At 47.7% G+C, this 23,671-nt stretch overlaps 1 protein-coding gene and 1 long non-coding RNA gene across 7 annotated transcripts in view; one reads left to right on the top strand and one right to left on the bottom strand.

The window, feature by feature from the left end:
- Nucleotides 1-20,451, bottom strand: part of LOC308460159 (voltage-gated potassium channel KCNC1-like) — a 49,854-nt gene extending 29,403 nt beyond the window's left edge. For all 6 annotated transcript variants that reach the window (XR_013978492.1, XR_013978493.1, XM_080976189.1 and 3 more), the window contains exons 1-2: nucleotides 20,090-20,451; nucleotides 12,773-13,643 (exon numbers count right to left, since the gene is read on the bottom strand). Coding sequence is in view for 4 of the 6 variants with exons in the window: in XM_080976189.1 (XP_080832315.1) it covers nucleotides 12,773-13,372 (600 nt within the window). In the remaining 2 variants the exon portion in view is untranslated. The remainder of the gene's footprint in view (nucleotides 1-12,772; nucleotides 13,644-20,089) is intronic.
- LOC308460224 overlaps nucleotides 1-23,671 on the top strand; it is a 132,572-nt gene that overhangs the window by 47,138 nt on the left and 61,763 nt on the right. The gene's annotated exons all lie outside the window — the stretch shown is intronic.

Raw genomic sequence — 23,671 nt, 5'->3', positions numbered from 1 at the left:
TCACAGTGTGGCACATATACATTCTCAATGTGGCATAAGGCCAAAGTTTGGACTTGAAATAAAGGGGGACCTGGATTCAAATCCCTCCTCAGCCAAGAAACCCACTGGGTGACTTTGGGTCCATTGCTACCTCTCAGCCTAATCTATTTCATAGGTTCCCTGCGAGAATACATAGTTTGTGGTGGTGAGGTGCATGCATGCTTCCCTGTGCTCCTTGGAGGAAAAAAATAACATATTATTGCAATCAAATAAATATCCCATATGACTGCAGTTGTACCTTAGAAGCACAGGATTTGAAAACCGGCATAGTGGTCATTCAATACCCTAAGATTCTCATCCTGAATTTTAAGAAAGCAACTCTGTGGACCTTATGACTGCAGTTATTCCCTGATTTGCATGAAGTACGTAGGCTGCAAAAACTGTTTTTCCTCAGGGTAAGATTTGAGTTGCCTTTGGTGAAGATAAGGCAGGGATGGGAAATGTGTGGCCTTCCCACATGCTTTTCGGACTCCGACTCCCACCATTCCTGATCCCCGTCTATTCTGGCTGGAACTGATGGAAGATGGGAATTAACGAAATGTGGAGGGCACCAGGTTCCGCTTCCCTGGTGTTACCCTTGAGCCTCTCACAGCCCTATTAGGGCAGATCATCATTATTGTTTTTTTTACAGATGAGAAATTATAGATGAGAAAAAGAAAAGAAAAAAAATAACCCTGTCTGTAAGTGTCTCCGAAACTTTGGGACTGAGTAGGGGGCTTGATTGCCATTCTCTTCCCAATTTTCACAGCAAAACTTTGATGCGAGAAGGGGAGGGGAAACCCTTTCCCCTTCTTCCTCCTCCTGTTTGTTCGTTTTTTTGGGTTTTTTTACTTATTTCATGCAATATTCCCACCAGTGAGCTTTTAAACAGTCTTAACATCTGCATTCTGATTAATGAATAAAGAGCGCTAGGAGGTTTCTGCTGAGGCTTCAGGATTGTGCCGGATGCTCAGCACCCAGACACCTTCTGTTACACCGTTCCCCCACTCCGGTGCCTTGCTAAAACCCATGAAGGGAAGCAATGATGCAAGCAGTCATGTGCTTTCCTGCACATAGACTTACCACAGAAAATTCTGTAATTCATTCACATTTCCCATTGGGTACACACACACACACAGTTGCCACATTACCACAAAATGCTTTGTCACTGGAAGCACAACCCAACTGCTGTCCTCAGAGACAGATTCCTTACATAAGGGCATGCATGTCTGCCCCTCCATTTGCTCAGCCATTCCTCCACAACTGGGCAACATCTGTGCACCTACACTGACCTACACATGCTCTCCCATAGACCTTGTGTCAATGCACACAGCAAAGAGCTGTTCCTCATGTGTATACAAGAAGCTACCTGCCCTTTTGTACCTGGCATTCCTTTGCGTGTTCACCCTGCACACATATACATGCCTTGCACATATGTACACACACACAACTTCCATCCATTTTCTCCCAACCGCAGGCAGTCCAACTGAGCACACTCAGTGCTGTGCTCTTTTGCAGGCCTGTAGATACACAGACCCTAATGTGCGTTTGCACACAAAGTAACACACCCTCATGCATTCCTTTCACTGCACTCCTATCCCTTCCTGAACACACAATCAGGGATGCACATGCATCTGCGGTTGTACACATACCACCATGCAAGTCCACCTAAACAAGCTCATTGCTTAATGAGCTTATGCCGTATCTACTGATTTCAATTAGATTTAAGCTGGTTTAGTTGCAGACTAATCTGCAACCAAAACTCAGCATGTGTGCACATTCAAACATAAATACGCACAAATAGGCACACAAGTCATTCAGTATACATTGTGTGCAGATTTACATAGGCATATATTCTATAGATCATGTTATATATACTTTTCATAAATATGTAGATCTTTATAGAGGTAGCCCTGATCTGCACACACACACACACACACACACACACGATCTTTTGTTATTATGCACATAGCAAATGACTGTTCAATTTGAGCACATCCAAACATGCTTCTACACTTGCATGAAACATGACTTTCCCAGGCAACACTTCTTGCACCCATACATACCCACATACTTCCATGCATGTACATGCAGTTGGGCATGATGTACACAGATACAGATAGCCCCATGTATCTTTATGCACACACTTAGCATGCATGTCCCAACACAGAGATCATATAGCCTTGTGCGATGCAGGAACACTTTCTTGCTCACACATATGTGTACACACACTCCACACTAACACATTTAACTATGGATGTGTGTGAGTGTGTGTGCATGCGCACACACACACACACACACACACACACACACACCATATCCCCATCTCCTTCTGCAAAGCAATCTCTCTGCTTTCTCTTCCACTCGCTGGATCTCTGCACTGCACAGAATTCCCGTCCCGTCAGCAGTTTCTGCACACAAACCCTAGAATCTCTTTTGAAGCGCAGTGCGGTGCCCAGGAAGTGGGGGGGGGGGGAGAGAGAGAGAGAGAGAGAAAGGAGGAGGAGAAGAATGGACAAGCCAAGGGATCCAGGAAGCACAGGACAAGGCATGGGAGGAGGGAGGAGAAGAGAAAGAGAAAGCAGTGATTGGATAGATGAATAAACAGAAAGTATAGAGGATAGATGGAACTGATGCTCTGATCTTGATTTTTGTGTGTGTGTTTTAGGTCTATCATTTTTCTCCAAGGTGGGGAGGGAAGGGAGGGAGGCCTTTTGAGATCCCAAAGGAAAGCAACGTTCCTGGGGACCATCTAGCATTGGTGACTCACTTCCAGAGTCTTGAGTTGTTCTCTCATATAATATTCCCAGCTGCTGGATATATTGGGTTGGTGATGCCTTCTTCTCTGTACACCCTCCTCCTCCCCACACATGCACCATTTTACAGCCATTATCTCCAACACACACACACACACAAACTAATGAGGAAGACAGCTATATGGGTCCCCCTTTTAGCAGCTCTGGGAGTCCCAATTCATTTTGGTAGAAATAATGAATTATGCCTCCTGGGAAAGATGGTGTGTGTCAGCAAATGGAGTTCAGGGCAGAATACATGGGAGAGAGAAGAAATATTATTCATATATCTGATTCTGGACCATTTTTAAATTTATTTTTCTGGTGCGGGGCGGACTGATGCAAGGTCAGACACAGAGAATTAATGGAAACGCCAGGAAGAGAAGACCTTACTAGCACCTTCTTTCCACCTTCTGAGCTTCTCTTCTTCCAAATAGCCCCCAAATCCTAAGTCTCCAGTTCTCCATCCAACCTATTAGGACCCTGTTTGAAAAGATAGAGGTTTTGTCTATCCACCACCCTGTCAAACCCAATCCTGCCCCCACCCCTCTGGGTTGGGATCCAGCTGTCCTTCCGTCAGCACAGAAATAGCCCCTTTTGCCTGAAATGAATGAGGGAGCATATTGAAGTAGCAGATGGGGAATCCAGTAGGGGTGAGAAGTAAAGGAAAAGTGTGTGTGTGTGTGTGTGTGTGTGTGTGTGTGTGCCTGGTGGTGGGCACAAAGTCAAGAAAAAGAAAACGGAGGACATGTTATTCTGGTCCCTGGAAGAGTCATGGTTTGGCCGCCACCGTTACCCTGAGATGACTTTGGCTCTCCCCCTTGGCTGTTCAAAGCTTCTACTCTACAAACTGGACATCTGATGGGGGCAAATTATTATCACAAATCCAGCAAATGTTACGAGGTGTTCCCTGGACATTATGCAAGGCACCTTCAGTGGCTGGACTTTGGGGCAGAAGTCCAGGGGCCCACTCAGCAGAATGAGTAGCAGGGACTCAGACACAGCACAGCCGGCTGACTAAATTTGGAAGTAGGTGAAGTCATACACATTGCCACCTTAAGAGGACTCTCCCCCTAAGTCCAAAGTTACTTAACTGCACCACATCAGCAGCCCACCTCTTCTTCTGAGCAGCAGAAGAGAAAGTCAGCTCTCACTGGTCTTTCTACTCCTTGCAAAGCCAAAGTTACCTATGAATGTGGAACTTGCAAGAGAGCTGTCCTTTGGTGCAGGACTTCTGCATTCAGAAAGGGAAAGGATTGCCAGAGGTGGGCAGGGAAGGGAAGAGCTACTTATTCAAGGAGAATGCTAGCTATTCAGGGAGAAGCATGGGGTTTATTGAGTTAAAGCAGGGTAACCAATGTGATGCACTCCAAATGTGTGGGGTTTTTTTTACTACAACATGCATCATCCCTGACCATTGGCCATGCTGGCTGAGGCTGTTGGGAGCTGTGGTCCAAATCAGGTGGAGCACACCACGGTAGCTACTCCTGGTATAAAGCAAGGGCTGCCGTGGATCTAGAACAGCTGGGTTCCCGGAGGAGGAGAGTCTGTCATGGTCTGGAGCAGACGGGATGTCTGGGACCTCTGGGAATAGCAATAGAAGTATTGGTTGAGGTTTAGAACAGGGTGGGCTTTGGAAGCACAAGACTCCTGGGTACTCGGGGGCACAGAGTGAGATTTGTGGAGGGAAGTGGCAGGACGCTTATTTTAGACCCTTGAGATGGGCAGATACGGTATGATGAAAGATGTCAAAGAAGAGCAAGTAACCCCTCCCTGCCTCTTGCACACACACACACACACGCACACACAGAGGGATTGGTTAATAGTATTAACTTAATATTGTATGGATGGAAGTTATATAAAGGGGCATTGTAACAAGTTAGGTCATTGCAGAGGACTGTGATTCAGGCTGCAATGACGTCCTGAGGATAACCGGTGTCAGATCTGTTTCCAGCAAAGATATTTGAAAGTGGAGGTAGGCACAATAAGCCGATATAGCAGATATGGGTAGTTTTAGAGATAAGTTGAACTTCAAACAACGGCATGCATATGAAGGGTGCAGAAGGGGCCTTATGCTGCAACCCTCATCAGATCACTTACTTTGGAGACACATGAAAAGGAAAGGTTCTGGAGAAAGCTTGCATGCGGTTTGTAATATTTTGGTTGACCTAATAAAGGTATTGCCCTAATGTGGATTTTGAAATTATTTTGGAGTGCTTCTTGTTTTCATGTTTCACGGGGCTGGCCATGTCAGTCTGTTGCTGCATCGTGTGGCCCCTGAAAAATCAACACTTCTTTTTTTCCATGGCGTAAGGTTTTCTGGACGAGAGAGTCCGCTTCATCGGAGTTATGCATTTCATTCTTTCCCCCCTCATCGAGGAAGCTCTAGAGTAAGGTGATGACTGCTGCAAGTGTCTCACAAGTGGGGAGCAGCAGAGAGGGCTGGCAGTGAGAACACAGTGAGCGGAATGGTTTGGAGAAGGTGTTTTGGAACAAAGTTCGGCTTAATGCAGGGAGCATGATAAGAAGAAAACTGGGGAATGGAGGTCAAGAAAGAACTGTGAGGTAAAGAAAAAGGTGCTGAGAAAAATCTGTGAGGTGAAGGTTAGCAGATACATTATCAGCAAAAAGGAGAGGGGGGAAGGCATGGGTTTATGGGCAGGGGTCAGAGGCTGAAGGATGGAGAAAAAACTGAGGAAGGAGTGTTGAGAGGGGAAAGACTTAAGGTTGATTTCAGGCCAGAGGTAGAAAACAAGCTGTGATTTAGCTCCCTTCTGGAAGGGGAGAAAAATGGGGAGGGGCATAAAGGCCACTGGAGAGGCAGCGGAGGACGAGGGAATTTAGCAGACCGGTTTCAAGTCTGGGGTCCTGGAGTTTATTTATTGAACAGAAGTCAGCATTTTTGTGGAGAAGGCTAAGACAGCCTCTCCCTTGTCCAGTCTCCTCACTATTCCCATATTATGGTCTTGCTGCTCTTTCCAAAGTCTACCACACATACATCCTTCTGCCTGGGCACAATAAGGGGCCCAGGAGCTCATAAAGCAAGGCAGACTTCCCGATATATATATGGCCTTGGCTGTCATCCTTTCTCACCCCATCTTTCAGCTCCCTCACCCCCTCTTCGCCCCTCTCATGTGAAATCTGTGTCACATTAAACTATTATGCAACTAAGTAAAGATGCTCAAACGACCTTGCTCTCAAATGCACACACCTCAATGCCAGCCTTTTTTTTTTTTAAAAAAAGGGGGCACCCGAGGCTGCAGTGCTTTGGCCCTTTCTTCAGAGTATTAATGGCTGAACTGGACATTATGTATGTCAACACCGCGCCCCACCTGACACAGTGTACTAATTTATTAATTTTCTCTCCAGTTCTATCATTTTCTTCCTCTCTCTATACATAGCATCATAGAATAACCTCTATTCTTACAGGCAGGGAGAAAGCTCTCTCTCTCTCTCTCTCTCTCTCTCTGTGTGTGTGTGTGTGTGTGTGAATTCTCTCCCTTTGCTGCCGCTATTACTGGATGTAACACTGCAGTTCAGTACCATGGAGAGCGGCAAGGAATGAAGGGGAGGGAATGGATTAAACCGCAATAGTCCTTCAGCGCCTGGGGTAAAAGTGGGCATCTTTCCACAATACTGGAGGGGGAGTGGGGGTGGGATTTGCTTCCTGTGGAGAGCTGTGGGTAAAGGATTGCTCAGGGACCCCCAGGCACCCATGATTTTCAGAGGAAAAGTTGATGAAAAGGAGTAAAGTGTGATTTGGCAAGAGAGGTTTCTGAAATTCCAGGGGTTTCTGTGAAGGGTATGTAGAGGGGTCAGATAGTGAGGAGAGAGGACCAAACGGACAGTAAAGATGTTTGGGCTCTGTGAACTGAAAGCAGGGGGTGAGTCTACAGATTGACAGAAAGTAGGGAAGGAATGGGATGCTCGGATTGCTGAGTTATTGAGCAAAGCCACACGGCGGTGCAGTGAAGTAAGTTAAGATTGTGGACAGTGCGGTCCCACATGGGGTCCCTGTTTAGATGGCAATGTGTATCTTCACTTATTTTGAAATGCAGTAAGCCAGTCCTGCTGCATTGGCGGGGCAGGAAGAGGGCTTCCTTTCATTCTGAGTGGGGCACAGATGGCACCACTGAGGTCACACAGGATCAAAAGTGATAGAGTGTGAGAATGCATGTTTGAAAGAATATGCAAGAGCTTCTGTGGAAAGACTGGAATTACTGAGTTGGGATGTGTGCGTGCGTATGTATGTACGTGCAAAGCCAGGATCATCTTGGTCTTGGAAGGAAATTGAGTGGACAGAAGGCTTTAAGAGTACCTACCGCTCTAACCTGCACTATGAATCCGTATTCAGTTAACTGGATATCTGAAATTTTGACCCACTGAGTTTAGTGGTTTAAGAGCAGAGGCAGAATTACATGGCAGGACTCTTGATTTGGGGGACAAAGAGTGACTCTAGGGAATACAAGGGGAGATTTACTGGGTCACCGAGTAGGTAGCAGATAAGGCTCCAGGAGCGTGAAATGAGGAGGGACAATGGCAATGACAATTCCCCAATTGCCATGAAAGAAGTTGGATTTGCAGGGGGAAATATGAGAACTGCTCTAGAACTGCTGGTTTTTTAAATCAGGGGAGTGGATATACTGGGATAGGGGTAGTTGAATTAGAGGAGTGTTGAGTCTAGGAGGTTAAAACAGTGAGAGCTGGCAACTAGGTCTCCTAGATTCATTGGAGAAGGAGATGGGCTTGTGGGTTAAAATGGTGTTCAGGACCAGAACTTCTGTAGCCTTTGGGACAAGAATGGAGGCTGGCAAATTTGAATTGGGCTGCTGAATGCCAGAACTCTCTGAGTGAGGAGGTGTTTAAACTAGCACAAGGGGAGACTAGAAAATTGAGATGCTTGAGCCCCACATTGTAATAAATAAGAGAAGCCACCCTTTGTAGCTGGCTCTTGCCAGCATCTGGAATCTGTTCCCTTTCTGCAGTCATTATTCACAAGAGTCATTAAAAGCCTTTTTTTAAAAAAAAAAATCCTCTCTCCCCCCTCCCTTCCCCCACATATCTACTCTCCTTTGAATTCCCTAAGAAGCTGAACCAGAATTTCTGCACTGGCTTGCTAATCATGCAGGGAAGACGAAAGCCAGAGAATTAATATGAAAGGGAAGGGGGCACAGCAAGGATCTCCAGCAAAGGGACACGGAAATTTGTGCAGAGTTTGCTAAAAGGATAAAAGAAAGACTCGGCTCTGTTGCAGTGTTGGCACTGTCTCTCTAGTGCCTCCTATAGGACAAAAAGACTTTGCCTTCTCTTTCAGCCTCAAGAATAAAAGCAATGTTTGCACATCACAGGTGAGGATGGGATGGAGAGGCAGAGGTGAACTTGGTTAAAAATAAATTCCCTTAGCGCAGAAGCTGGTACTGGCTCTCAGTCTGCTGGACAGACACAAATACTTTGGATGCATCAACCTTTTTTGGTCCAAGGTTCAACTTTATAGCTGATTACAGAGAAGGGTATATTGGGTTTTAACTCAGAACTTCCCTTGCAAGGCTGGCAGGAAAAGAAAAAAATCATCCATTTTATATGATGCTGAAGTCTGGGTTCCTAGTTCCCAATTTGATTAAAAAGTGCAGATTTGCCCTGAACAAGGATCTGGGCGTTAAAAATGCATGCAGTGGTAAATGATACTTATCTGATTTTCATCATTTTAAACATGCTCCCTGAAAGAACACATTCCCCATTTATTCCATATAACCCTTTGTGTACTGAAAACAGGCTTGTCTGAGTTACGTGGCCATACTTTGTTCCCTCGTGCATGTATACCTAAAAATATATCATAATATAATATAATATAATATAATATAATATAATGTATAATATAATATACAGGAACCTTATTACAAAGATGAAGCTGCTTTGCCTGTGATATTCCCCCTAATTGTTATGTAGCTGTGAGTATACGTATGAGTTTGCTGTCCACACAGCTAATGAAGAAATAAACTCTCATGCCATACTTCAAACGTGGTTAAAGTACAAAATAGTAGTGTTGGGAGAAATGTAAAGGGAAATAACAGTCGTGAGCACATATATTTATGCTTTCCATTTGCATACAGGCATATGTACACATACCTGCACTTTGTCTTTAATTTATGAGTAAGCGCCATTTGTACACTACAAATGACAATTTGAGACTGCAACCCTGAGCACATTTGCTAGCTGCAAAGTCCCACTGAACTTCCAAGCAAACACGCTCGGAATTACATTGGGTTTAATCAAATTATGTTATATAATGTGTTTCTCTACCCACACAAATGGGAATATATACATGATTATACATAATTACTCAAGGAACTGCCGTTGAGCCCGTGACAAAACTTTTAAGGTTGCCTCTTGGTTTATATTTGGTGCACCACATTAATGCAGCTGCCCCTCTGGAACTTTTTCCTTGTCTATATACCATGAAGGGACTTGAAGTGCTTCCAGGATCAACGTTGGGACGCAGTCCAGTTTAAAAGAAGGTGCAAACTGATAAAGAAAAGCCAAACTTAAAAAGAACGATTGTGGTGTGAAAAGATCTGGGAAGGAGAGGAAGAAGAGGATCTCCGTGTGTGTCTTTATTCAATCATTGTCTATTTGTTCTCTCAACGCACATACTTTACCCCTCTCTGATATGTAGGGACTTAGATGCAGCTAACAAATATGCTCTGGTACAGATTTTGTAGCCCCAGCCTGCCTATGCATCACTATAAAATATGCATGCTGGTGTGTGCAGAGTGAACGAAAACGAAGCAAATGTGTCTTTGCGTATTGGAGAAGCATTATTCAGAAGTGCATTTTGGCCCATCAATCTATTCACTATGCTGTCCACCGATATGGTTTTCTATTTCCTCTTCCCCAGTCCATATTCTTTCCTTCTGCCTGCCTGAATGGCGAGGATAGTGGTGGATGGGGGCCAATCTCTTCGCATCCTTTTTCATAAGCAGGTAATTCAAACACTGTGCTTGGGGCATGAACCTCAACTCCCCCCCCCAACTTTGCAAACTTCAGTACTGATTTGCGTCTTTCTCTTATTCATGCACAAATGCCCAAAGAGAGAAGGTTGCGGGGGGGAGGGGTCGCTACTGTAGTTATAGCACACATATGCCATTTCTGTAAATGCATTAAGTGGGGAGCCACCGTTATATCGGCTGGTAGTGGGGAGATGCTGGCTTCGGTTCTCAACCAGCTCCTCTGTTTATGGAATCCCTGACGTGATGTCCACCTGAATGCAGCATTGCCTCATAGTCCCGTTGGTTTCTTGGCTCCCACTGCCAGCAAACCCCCTCCTTTCCCTGCTCCCCAACACTCCTGCCCTCTCTTCCTCCCTGCTGTAACTTTTTCTGGCTGCATTCCCAACTGCATGGGGGAGGAAGGGGGGGCTGAATAAAGGGACCGGACAGGCCTTGCACCCTTGAGAACAGCTGCCTGGGGCGAGGGGAGGGGGAATGGATTGCAGAATGCCGGCTTTGCACTGCAAACTCTGGGGCTTCCACACTGCACTGCGGTGCCCCCTCCCCCCCCCTTCTCAACCCGCTGGCTCTGCAGTTCTAGAGATAGCAAAGCACTAATATTGTCCTAGAGGTAATGCTGGAGGGGTTGCCGGGGGTGGGGGGGAAGGAGAGAGAGAACAAGCAGCAGTCTTTCATTACCCCCCCCTTTCAGCTGCTCTGCAAAAAGAAGTTATACAGGAAAGGCTTTAGCTGCATAGGCTAAAAAAAGAAAAGGGGAAAAGAACGGGGGGGATGCAGTAAGGGGAGTGATATTTGGGGGTGCAGTGCAGGATGGGGGATTCTAAACTGCAGTGTCTGGGAAGGGGGCAGTTTTGAGCAGCATTATTCAAGCACACTGGGAAGGGGGGGGGGGAGCCAATTCAGAACTGCATTGCTGAAGATTGGGGGAGGAGATCTGGAGTTTCTCCCTGGATAGATGATGTCGATTTGGGCTGAATGGAGAGAAAATGAAAGATCCCTAGATTTGGCAGTGGGGCATGCAGTGGGGGCGGGGGGACTACGCAAAACTGCAGTGAGACCAGAGGATTCCAAAATTCAGGAAGGGCGCAAGTGAGACCTGAGATAAACTGTGTGTGGAGGGGATGGGGGAGACCAGAGAGGAGGAGGACAGGGGACCTTATTTTGGGGGACAGTGAAGAAAGGACTTGGAGCTGTTTTAGCAGCACCTCCTGCTGGAGATCAAGGCATTCACCCTGACACCGATAAGCAAGTCATAAGCCCAGCGCATGCGTGTCTGGATCCTCCTGCTGCTACACACTACTACACTCATTCGCACGCTCGTGTCCCGTGGTGCTCAACTCTTGAGCTCAACTTTTTTTTCTTGCACCCCGTTTTCACTGCCACCAGCAGCATTCCTTGCATGATCCCCCTTCCTTTCCTCATGCTCCTTTCTCCTTAGAGTTCCATTTCTCACACTTGGGTCTCTTGTACGCTTTCTCTGAACCGGAATCACTGCCCCTCTCTATCATTCAGGCTCATTCAGTCACCCCCTCTTAGCCTGCACATTAACCTCTCCTATTTTCTGCAACATTTTTCATGCCTCAACATGGCTGAGTGCACCTCTTCCAGTGCCCTTGCACACCTCTGAAACCTGCACCATTCTCCCTTCCACATTCTGTATTCTCCCAGCCAACCATTCCTTCTTCTAGATGTCTGTTTGCAGCATCTGACTTATTATATGTTCTCTCTACAGGGCACTTCAGTGCACGGTGCACATCGCTTGTGTGTGCCTAAGATGTGACTGGTGCCATCAGCTCCTGAAAAACATCCCTGCCTGCAGAACATCTCCATTTCTCAGTCTGTTCTGTTTGCACACTCAGACTGGCAACCTCATCTTTTCTACTGCATAATCTGCCTTCACCTCCAGCACCTAGTGCCACTCACACATCCTTCTCTCTCCCCCCCCGCCACATTTCCACATCCATCCATGCTTACCAAGCATTGCACATGGACCCTTGCACACCAGTCCCTCTGCGCTAGTCTGCGCATTGTGGCACTGCCCATTTTGCTTGGGACAAGTCTTGCACATCTCAACTGCACCTCCAACATTAGCCTGCACCTCCACTCTTGACTATTTACATCTCACCTTTTCCACCTGCCCCTTGCACCCCTTTCTCTTAAAAGTACAATATCGGGGGGGGGGGAGGTTTCTTTGGGAAGTTGTCAGGGTTTACAGCAAAGAAGAAGGCTAGAAGGCCTGCTGTTGAACAGAGCCAAGGGACAATTGCGAAACAAGCAAAAGAACATTTAAAGAGAAATTTCTCCTGCTTACTCTGTCCCACCTCCAGCCATAACCAGAGACTGAGAGAACGAACTCAGTTCAGGGAGGCAGAGCTCATGCTTTGGACTCAGACGGTCCCAGCTTTAATTTTTCCCTCTCCAAGTGAAAAGTAGCAGGACTGAGGAAGACCCTGCCTGAGACCTTGCAAAGCCATCTCCTGTCGGAGTAGTCATTCTGGGCTAAATGCACCTGGGACCTGACTCAGTGTAAGGGAGGGAGAGAAAAGCTAGGATGCTCGCCTCTCCTCTCCCCTACACAAACCAAGGCTGCCCTCAAACCTTTCTGCACTTCCTTGGCAATAAGCCCCAATGAACAGAGTGGGATTAACTTCTGCCAGCCTTAACTATGCTTGCCCCTATTCTGCTACTCTCCCCTGACTCCTCTTGTCAACATTTAGATCTGTAAGTTCCTGGGGGCAGGGACCCTGCCTCCCCGCTCCCCTGCTTGCCTTCCCCTGTGCCACTAGTGGGGACAAGAGCCTCAATGCTAGTAGTCACGATGCTAACAGCAATAGCAGCAGCAGCAGCCATAGGTATCTCTATCCTGCTCCTCCATGCTGCCCACATCAGGTGAGCCCGAGGAAGCATCTAGGTGAGCGGGTGGGTGCCCCAAGCCCCCAGCCCCGCGCTACTCACCCTGGCCATCCTGGAGGAGTAGGGGTCCTCGAAGAGCGCCCACACCTTGGGCTGCATGGCGGCCCACCGGCCCAGCTTGCGCCCGTCCTCCTGCAGGCAGTGGCGCTTGAGGTCTCCGCTCTCCTCATCGTCCTGGCTCTCGGGCGTCTCGAAGCTGTCGAGGGCCTCCTCGGCGTCGCGGTGCTGCCGGTAGTTCATCCAGCAGCAGGCTTCCACGTCGGTCTCGTCGATGCCCCAGAAGGCCAGCTCCTCCTCGAAGAGGGGCCCGCACACGTCGGCCGGGCAGTGCAGCTTCCCCGTGCGGTAGTAGTTGAGCACGTAGGCGAAGACCTGCGGGTGCCGGTCGAAGAAGAACTCGTCGGCCTTGGGGTCGTAGTCGAAGTTGCTGCAGGCGTCGGGCTCGGTGAGCCACGACAGCCGCGTGCCCGGCAGGGTCTTGAGGGTGCTGCGGTACGTCTCATGCCGGATGCCGCCCACGTTGATGACTATCTTGTCGTTGTCTTCGTTCCGGCCCATCTCCCCTTTCAAACATGACTTGGACGGCGGCTTGTTCCCAGACTTGCGCCCGCGGAAAGAGGAGACGCACACTGAGCTCAGCATCGGCGGCGCGGGCCGAGGCGGGGGGCCGCCCCCCGACGGTGCGCAGGTGTCAAATCAGGGCGCGAGGCGTCATCCTGGCCCCTCCTCCTCCTCGGCCCACCCCCTCTCCCCCCACCCCTCCTGCCGCGGGGAAAGGAGAAGGCAGGAGGGAGCGCGGCCAAGAGGGGAGGGGGGCGAGGCTCTTTCTAGACGGGGCGGGCGCAGTAGCAGCAGCAGCAGGAGGAGGAGGCAGGAGTTGGCAGAGAAAGAGCCCGCGGCGCAGCGCCGGGGTCTGCGAAAGAGAGGGACAGAGAGAGAGAGAGAAAGGGACAGGGAAGGTGAGTGCGGACGGCTGCTCCGCCACAGCCCTCCGCAGCCTCGGCCGCTCTCCCTCCGCTCGCTGCCCTCCATCGCTCCCGTCCCACCATCCATCCATCCGCACGCCGACACTCCGCTCGGACCGCCGTCCTTTCCATTGTCCGCGCCCCGTGGCCCCTGCCATCCTCACCCCTCCTTCCTCTCGCTCCCTCCATGGCGCTTCTTGGCCACTCGCGCTCCCTGCTGCGTTACGCCTTCGCCCTCCCCATCCCACCATGTACGCTTCTCCACTCTCCTTCCTCCCATCCCTCTCGTAATGACCGACATTGCCACTGCATCCCTCTGCCATTATCACTCTCTCCTCTTTCTGTCACTCCCACTCCATCTCTTCCATCCTCACACACAGCCTTCCCTCCTTCTACCCCCCCATCTCTCTCTCCCCCTCCCTCCTGCCCTCTGCATCCCCTTCTCTTTTTCAGTTCCCTCCACAGCCCTCTGCCACCATCGTTTTTCGACCCCTGTGGACCATCACGGCAGTCCTTCACTGCAGGCTTCATGCCATCACCCCTGGCGCTCCATTATCCTCTCCAAGTGCCTGTCCATGCAGATCTGCCATCATTATCTCCAAGTCCTAGGATACCCATTCATCTCTCTGGCCTCCCTCTCTCCCCTCTTTTCTGTCCTCCATTCATTCTCACCCTTCATTCATTTCTTCTCTGTCACAGCCTCACATCCTTCCCTCCTTCTACCCCTTTCCTTTCTTCTGCTGACTTTGTCTTCCTCATCAACCCTCTTCCTCTTCTCCTTTCTTCCTTCTTCATGGTCTCCCCTCCTTCCCTGCTTCCATGTGTTGCCACATCTCCCTTCTCTACTCTCTTATGGCTGTCCTTCTTTCCCTGGGAACTTCTGCCTTTCCCCCCTCCATCCTCTGCTTAGCCTAGGGTCACTTCACACACACTTTTCCTGCATGGAGACTTGCCCTCATATCTCCCTCATTGCACAGAAATCAGGCAGATCCTAGTTTGCCCCTTTACCACATTAAGTTTGGAAGCAGCTCTGCAATCTCCACACTCAAAGTGTAACGGTGGCAAAATAGATGCTCGCCTGAGCTTCACGTGTAGGAGAAATGCCACTTATTCTCATTCAGGGGCCTCTTCTGTCCCCTCTCCCCATCTCTTTCACCACGAGAACTACCCACCCAATCTTAGCACCCTGCTCACTTTTATATCGACTCGTTCCACCCCTCTAGCACCCTTCCTTCCCTCTCTCTCTCTCTCTCTCTCTCCTTCCTTGCCTCCTGCCCCATCTTCCCAGACCCCCCCCTCTTTTTGCTTCTCCTTCACTTCGCCCCCTTTCTTCAACGTCCCCTTCCTCTCGAAGGGAGACTAAATCTACTGCTTCTGCACTGTCCTTCTGCTGCCATTGACCGCTTCCCAATTCATCTCTCCCTCTCTTGGCCACCAGCCAGTTTTCCTTCTCCACTGACCCCCTCCTCCCTCCCTCCCTCCCTCCCTCCCTCCTTCCTTGCTATCTCCTCCAGTTCCCACTTCCCCCACTTCCGACTCCCAGCCCTCTCCCCATACTGCTGCACCTGCTGGGCTCCGACTCTCCCCCCCCCCCTTTACACTAACGAACCAATTCCTTTCTCTCTTCTAGGTAGAAACCTATCTGCCCCATGACTCCCCACTCTTGCCCCACTTGACTCTGGTTCTCTCTCAGCTCCTCCTCCTATCTTCGGCCAGATCCTGCCTCCTGCAGTGGACCCGGCTTCCCTTGCTGACTTCTCTACGGACCCTGATGATGATCTTCCTGAAGCTGAGGGGCTAGGTAGCCTCTATGCTCTCCTCCACCTTTAGGACCCCTTCAGTCTTCTCCTTGCCCCCACTTTCTCCCACATGACTTTTGACCCCAGTGCACCCACACTTTTCTTGTGGGGTTCCTCCCCCTAAATCTCCTCTCTCCCTCCTAGCTGTGGTTGCTCTCCTATACTCCCATTGGTGGGTCACCCCAGTTCACCCTCTATCCCATGCTATCCCTTGAAATTTCAGTGCCCCACTGTTTGCCCTCCCCCCATGGCTACTTCCTCCTCCTTATGGCCTCTGCTTCCCTCTCTATAGTCCCCCCTGACCTATCCATCCTCCCCTCCAGTTCTTCCTTCTCCCCTTTCCTGCACATGAAGTTTTACACTGGGGATTACCAGTATGGCCAGTGCTAGCTGTACTCAGAGCAGACCTACTAGAATTCGTGGGCCTAAGTTAATCATGCCTATTCATTTCAGTGGTCTGCACTGAGAAGAACCAGCTTTGGCTACAACCCTTGGCCATCTCCAAGGAACCTCCTTGGCCTGTAGCTCACCCAGTCCCAACACCCCCCTCTCCTGTACTCTTGTGTCATTGCAGAGGGGGACTGTGTGTTTCTGTGTGGCTGTGCAATGTTTCTCAGTACAAAAGAGAGAATTGGCTTGGCTTTAGGCAGGTGAGGAGGCAAATGTCTCTTCTCCAGCACTATTGCCGCACCATCCAATTTCCTGGGCTGTGAGATGAAGAAGTAGGGAAAGTGGAGTGGAGTGGGAAGGAGAAACTAGTGAGAGAGAAAGAATGTGGGAGGGTTTGCATGAGTGCATAATAGAGACTTAAAATACATGTGGAGGAAAAAATAGATTCTCAAACAATTTCTCCTGACCCAATTTTGCCTGCATTTCCCTTGCCCTCTAAATTCATATTATTCTTTTTAAAAACAAACAAACACCCACCTATTATTATTATTATTATTATTATTATTATTATTCCTAGACACATAATGCAGCCTGCCCAGGTGAAATGAAGACTGATCTCGATTTGGGCCAAGGCCAGGGTGGGAGCCTGTGTGTGTATACCACCTTAGGTTTCATCATAGAATCGTAGAATTGTAGCTGGAAGGGACCATGAGGGTTATTTAGTCCAACTGCCTGCAGTGCAGGAATCTTCGGAAGAAGGGGAGTCAGGAAATCAATGCAATAACTAAATACTGTTATGGATACTTTTGAATTTAGTGATTTTTGAAAATTAATATGTAATGCATTCTAAATTCAGCAAATGAACATGTTATTGCATTAAAAATGCATCTACAGGACCTTAATGTTTAGTTCTTTAAAACTATCCCTCAAACAAATAAATCAATGTTAGAATGGAAGTTTTGAAAAGTTGGATTCAGGGGCTTTTGTTTTAATTAAAAAGTTGACGTTTGGGTTCTTCCTTCATTGAAAACTGTTTAGATGGAGATGCATGTACAGAGAGTAATGGGTCTCTTTAGGTAGGATTACGCTGGTTAAGATAGGAAGTGACATACGGGGCAATGCATTTCTGCCTATCTTAAAATGGGTTTATATGGTGGGTTTGTGTGTAAGGGAAATGGCCTGTGTCTGTTTGCAGTGATACATGCATGTGATGAGTTTGGGTGCAGAAATGAGTATGTGGGTTTAAATGTATGTATTGTGTGTAAGGGTGTAGTAAGTAACTATAGGTGCGAGCAGAATTTGTATATGAAGAAATCTGTAATTGAGGATGGATCCATGTGTTGTGAGTGTGTGCAGGGATCTCTGTGTTGGGATGACATGGTATGCATAGTGTGTGTGTGTGTGTGTGTCGCAGCATGAGTGTTCTGAAATGACTTTGTATTCTTTGTGTGGAGAACACTATGCTGTAAGCCCGGCAACGTGATCCTGTGCTCAGTTTACTCAGAAATAAACTGCACCCTGTTTTGTATCTCCTTCTCCCAGATGAATGCAAAGGACCACAGCCATAGCTATGTTGATGGTGTGTCTACTTGGCTCTGGCTGTGCATTCTAAAAGGCACCTAAGAGACGGACAGTTGGTATCTCAGAGCTGGTTCCTTCATGCACAACTGATCACTTGGTGACTCCACCTCAAATGCAATATTTTTCAATGGAGCATTCACACATTCAGCTGCCTGTCTCTCATCAAGTGATAAGAAATCAACTGACGTGTGCATGTGTGAATCAGCCTTATATGAAAATAATGAATATGCAATCAAGTGTGTGTATGTGATATTTATGTTGGTGTGATCTTTTTTTTTGTTCAAATTAAGGATGTGTGTGAATGCACAAGAGAGGACTGCAATACCCACTATTCCCTTGTGTATGTTTCTTTGTGAGTGGAGGTGACTGTACACAGATTTGAGTGTGCACTTAGGTATTTGTGCATGTGTGAATGAAGTGGTGTGTTTGAATATGAGGGCAGGCATGTTTACAGGCAGCATCGTGCGTTTTGAGGCAACGTTTTATGTGTGCTTCAGAAGATGTTACTGGTAACTTAAGAGTAAAAGTGTGACAATTTTGTATCTGTTTACATGTGTTCAAGCGTAGACCTCTACATGTGAGAGCAACCTTACAGAAAGCAAAATGACTGCATATGGCCATATTCTGGAGTAAGTCACACCTGCATGATCGGATTCTGGAATAAGACTTATTTGCATGATAGGATGACTCGCAGAGCTAAAAATCAGCGAAGCATGTCTAGTCTCAAAACCACTTATTGAGTGCTGTGCATGTGTTTGAAGTATTGCCACCCAACTTTGAACATGTTTACACATTTACCTCAGAATTATTCACCCCCCAGATTTCAAATTTATAAATCAGAATGTACAAATGCGGAGGGTGGGATAGGAAGGGGCTAAGGCAGCAGCCAGAACGTTCAGAGGTCTAGGTCAGATACACAGCATCATACGCAGCCACTTGAAGTGCCTTCATCTGCAGATAATTAACAGCAGGTCTGCTATACAGGTCTACTAAACAATAAGCTCCATTGGTTTAAGTGGGGGATTATTCCCCAGAAAGTGGGCAGAGAACTGCAGTCTGGTTTTATTATTAAAGACTGTAACCCTCTCTAAACTTCCTTCAGCATAAGTTCCAGCTGAACTCACATGTGCTTATTTCTAAGTAAGCATGCTTTGGACGGTACTGTAAAATTATTTGAATTGTTAATCATTAAAGTTTGTGCTCATCTGAAACCATTATGGGAGCCATTATGATTGAAAGGCTGTTTGGAAATATAGTATAATATAATATAATTAATGTCAGTATGAGTTTTGATATAAGAGCTGGTTTGGGTTTTGTTTTGTTTGTTTAAAAAAACTTCCACTATCTATTTTCTACACATGCATTCAAACCATATAAGATTTTTGGTTTTTTCCTACCTCAAAATTTGTTTCAGATGTTTCACTTTGCCCTTTGCTATATGAGGATAAGAAGGCAAGGGCACCTGGAGTGCCGGCTTGTGTGAATGTGGGTGAGCTATTATGCAAGTGTGAGCACATGTGTATGACAATGATCAATGCGTGAGAGTGTATAAGGGCGGGGGGCATGTACAGTGTCTGCTTTTTCTGGTTGTCTCTGTTATGATCTCTCTGTATGTACATAGGGCTAAGTGAGATGACGTTCTATGTGAGCTTTACTTCAGTGTTGTGTGTCAGTGTGTCAGTGTGTTTGTGTTTGTTTTCTCATGGGAGTTATGTTTCTCTCTTCCTAAACCCCTCCCCCTCCAGTTCACTGGCGCACCACACCAACACAGACATCACACAACAGAAAAGCCCAAGGGACACCACAGACACTTACAGTCACCACACAAAGACGCAACGGCACACAAATCCTCACCTGTTTCTCCTGTATCCATGGACACAGATGCGCTCAGACCCTTAGAACAAGCACATCCTAATAACTGGTACTTGTCGGCATACTTTAGGCGCGCTAATTTCTTTCATGCACCAGTTGAAATCGTACAAGCTCACATACCACACAAACCACACACCGCCTGAGTCATAATCTATCAGTCCCAGACATACATACACATGCACACACAAACTGCCCATACACTCGAACCATTCTTTCACACACCTTAGTGGACAGTCTCATATGTCCACCAGACATGCAGACTGTCCTTCCTTCCTTCCTTCCTTCCTTCCTTCCTTCCTTCCTTCCTTCTTTCCTCATATACACTAAAAGCTACCCTTCACTCATTCACACACTGCAGTGGGCAGCACACAAATATCCACAAACTGACAGTCATCTTTCTCTCTTACACACACACATACACCCAGACAGACAAATAGCCATCAGAAGCAAGTCTGTCTGTCTGTGTCTGTCTCTTTCTCTCTCTCTCAGCTAGGCTGGCACTAATGAGCAAAATACAAGCACACCAATGTTAACATGCAGCCGGTCACCTCACAGGTGCTGAAACTCCCCCCCCCCTTCTGTCCTATGGTCTCAGTGTTAGGTAAAAGGGGACACTCAATGATCCCCCCCTCACCTCCCCCCCCACTGCTGCCCCAGGGGAAAACAAAACACCACACAAACACACACTATAGATGTACACACACATACACAAACAAACACACACAATGTAGCCACTGAAGGCCCATACTTACCTGCCAAACCAACCCCTTGTGGCTTAATAATATTTTTGAGAGAGATGAAGGAGCAGAGATGGAGGGGGGAATCTTCACCCCCAACCTCCCCCCAACCAAAATTCTTAAAAAATAAAAAAAAATCAACCAGTGAGGCGAAGACAGAGGCTATAAGAAGCTCCCCCAGCACCTTGAGGGGACTGAGAACCCCTTGAAGCAGAGAGCAGAGGGAGAATGGAGAGGATGATGTGGAGCTTTTTGCTTTTTTTGGTGGGGGGGGAGGAAGATGCAGGATGTCGACGAATAGGAGTCAGTCTGTCCGTCTGTCCCCCCCACACACCTTGTGCGTCTCTGCCTCCCGCCCCCCACCCCTGGTCTCCGGATGCAGGCTGCGCCTTCTGGTACTGCGGACCCCGTGATGACATCACTGCCTCTTAAGGTGGAATTTTGGGGCATCTCATGGAACAGTTGCTCTTCCTTCCTTTTTTGGGGGGAGGGGGGGAGTAATATACGCAAAGAAAGGTAGTCCAGGATTAGAGCAGCCACAGCTCAATTGCTTGCTAAGAGGCAGCTTCCCATCAAGCGCTGTGCGCGGCATTGGAGGTAAACAAGTGGCGACGAAGGAGCGGGGTCGTGCGTTTGGGGCCATATACGTGTTTCCCTGACACACATAAACAACCCTGGACTCTGTGGAGACCCAGGGAGCAGAGAGGGGCTTTTTTAAAGATGCGGCACCCCTCGCTTGAAAACTCAGTATGAAATTCCAACGCTGGTGGAGGGAGGGGAGGACAGGTAAAGATAAATACAGCCACCTTAAAGAAAAGTGGGGCTCAGAGGCTGAGGTGAGTTTGGGAGGGGTATTCCTGAGTCAGCTGAAGGGGATGTGATGGGATTTAGCTGCAGTGGGGAAGAGTTGAATTTAGCCTGGAATGTGCGAAATCTCAAGTGTGTGGGAGGCACGAAATAAGTCTATATTTAGAGGACATGGCACCCCCTGAGCTGTGGCTGGGAAAGGTGGAGCCTCCAAAGAGGAACCACCCTTGGTGTCTTAGATCTCAGGGTGAAATGTATGGACGGGCTTGTTTATTAAGTTTATACCCCTCCTCTCCTCTAAGGAGCTTGAGGTGATGCTTAGCGCCCCCTCCCAATTTTGCTCTCACTCACAACAACCTTGCGAGGTAGCTTAAGCTGAGAGAGAGATTGTCACTGGCCCAAGGCCACCCAGCAAGCTTCCAGGCTGTCTCTTCAGTCACTGTCTCTTGGCCTGACCTACCTCACAGGGTTGTTGTGAGGATAAAATGGATGGAGAGTGGAGAACCAAGTGCCCCACTTTGAGCTCCTTGGAGGAAAAGGTGGTATATTAATGTAATAAAAAAATACGTGGCGGAGTCAGGATTTGAACCTGGGCCCCTGCCGTCCTCGTCCAACACTCTAGCCAAGATGGCGCACCTTCTACACGCCAGGTGCATAATTTGATAGGGTGGCTTTGCCTTATTAGTGAACCGCAAGGATATGTACAGTCTAAATTGGCTTGCCATTTGTGATCAGCTGTCATCCCCATCCCACAACAATAATCCAGGCACTTTTGTGAGGATAAAAATGAGATAAAGATGACTGCAATCTGCCCCAAGCCTCTGAGACAGATGGGTGGTAATCTGTGGGTCTTTAAAGAGCCATAGATATCTGGCCACTAGTCATGTTCTGTGACCACAGCTACAGACTACAGGAAATGGCTGCAGCTCTCTGGCATAGAACATGCCCTGCATGCAGAAGGTCCCAATTCTAATTCCTGGCATCTTCAGTAAGGGCAGGAAAAAAGTATTCTGCCTGGAACCCTGGAGAGGTTCTGCCAATCTGTGTAGTTAGCACTGGATGGACCAATGGTCTTGTTTCAGCATATGGCAATTTCCTGTGTTCCTACTGTTATTGAAATAACAACAGCTCCGCCTCTGTTGCTGAGCATGCAGAAGAGACAGTAATGGGAATCTTACCCAGTGTGTCAGGGGTTGTAGACCTGGGAGCTGTAGAGTTTACCAGCACTGTACAGGGAAATGGTGCTACATGGTGCTGAAGTTGGTTCCTGATTTCACACAGCTTCCTGAATAAAGAATTATTAATATATATGCTCCTGCACTCTAAAATAGTGTTTGGAGGTGGTGAAAGTCAGTGTAGACTTGAGGCAGAGATACACAGGTTCAAATCGCTTCTCCATCATGATGAAGCCATTGGCTGAGGCCGGGCCAGTCAGCATCTCTTAGCCTCAGGGTGGGGAGCCTTTTCCACACTGAGTTCCTTTCTGAGCAACCTCCCAAGTGCCACATGCCGGCCATGGTGGAGCAAGAGGCAAAACTGGGCAGAGCAAAACTGCCTTTGTACAGCAGGCTAGTTTATTCACACACTCAGAAACACCTTTATCTTTACTCCATGCAGGCAATCCTCCTTCTATAAGGGCTTCTAAGCCAGAGGTCAGCACCATGCCTTGTGGTCGCAAACTCCCTTAAAAATTTGCAATATCTATGATACTGGTTTAAATTAGTTTTAAGTAGCAATTCCCTCTCTGCCAGGAATCATGGGAAATGTAGTTCTGTGGCACTGGAAAATTATTGGCATGCTCACCAAGCCACAGTTCCAATGGTTTTTGGGGGGAGGAAGCTGTGGCATAAAACCAAAATAAAAGATAGTGTAGTATAGGTATACCCCTTACTGGTGTGTTCAGAGATCTAAATATTTTGTTTTGGGACCACAGGAGCCAACTGTGAGTATAGTGGAAGGAACTGCTCCACTATTTAGAATGTGCTCCAATATCCACCTCCTGTCCTCATTATTAAAACTAACCCCACTCTGTTAAGCTTCCCCTTTTTTAGAAATCAAAAAACATTTTATTTTATCACTGCATTTATAGCCCACCTTTTTCTGCAAGGAGCTCAAGGTGGCGCAAACACTTTCCTCACTCTCCCTTTTATTCTCACAACAACCCTCTCTGGAAGGTTAGGCAGAAAGACAATGACTGGCCCAATATCACTCAGTGGACTTCATGGCTGAGCAGGGATATAAACCCTGGTCTCCCAGCTCCTAGTCCAGCACTCTGGCTTTTGCTTGTCAGCTATACAACATCTGCACCCTTTGAATTCACATTCGTTGCTCGAACTTTCAGAGTATATTTTGCTCCCCAATCCCCTTTTGCCACTCCCATCACCCTTCCCCCCCACCAAAAACAAAAAACAAAATTGTGTGATATGAAGGACGGTCCCTGCCCCCATCATTGATGTCAGTCTTCCTCCTTTCAAGCTTGGCGTGCTGTGCAGTTATTATTTAGCCAATTTCCAAAACAAGTGTCAATTATTCTAATTAAACTTGGGAGCCCCTACGTCTGGTGCACAGAGTGAATTGTTGGGAGCGCTGAGGAGAGCTGTCTTGTACGGCTGTCAGGCACTGCAGGGACCCACCTGGTATTACAAGACAGCAGCGAAGAGATGCTTTCCGGTGATCAAACAGGGTCTCGCAGAACAAACGAGGCTGTTTAACATGCTGGTATGCGCGTGCGTCCAACTGGCAGGGTTTTAAAAATCTCTCTCTTTACCTCATCATCTCTCGCTGTGCCTT

This window comes from Podarcis pityusensis (genome assembly GCF_964106645.2).
Source record: "Podarcis pityusensis genome assembly, chromosome: 13".
Taxonomy (NCBI): domain Eukaryota; kingdom Metazoa; phylum Chordata; class Lepidosauria; order Squamata; family Lacertidae; genus Podarcis; species Podarcis pityusensis.
The sequence above is the reverse complement of the archived record's forward strand: the minus strand, read 5'-3'. Positions and strand labels throughout refer to the sequence as shown.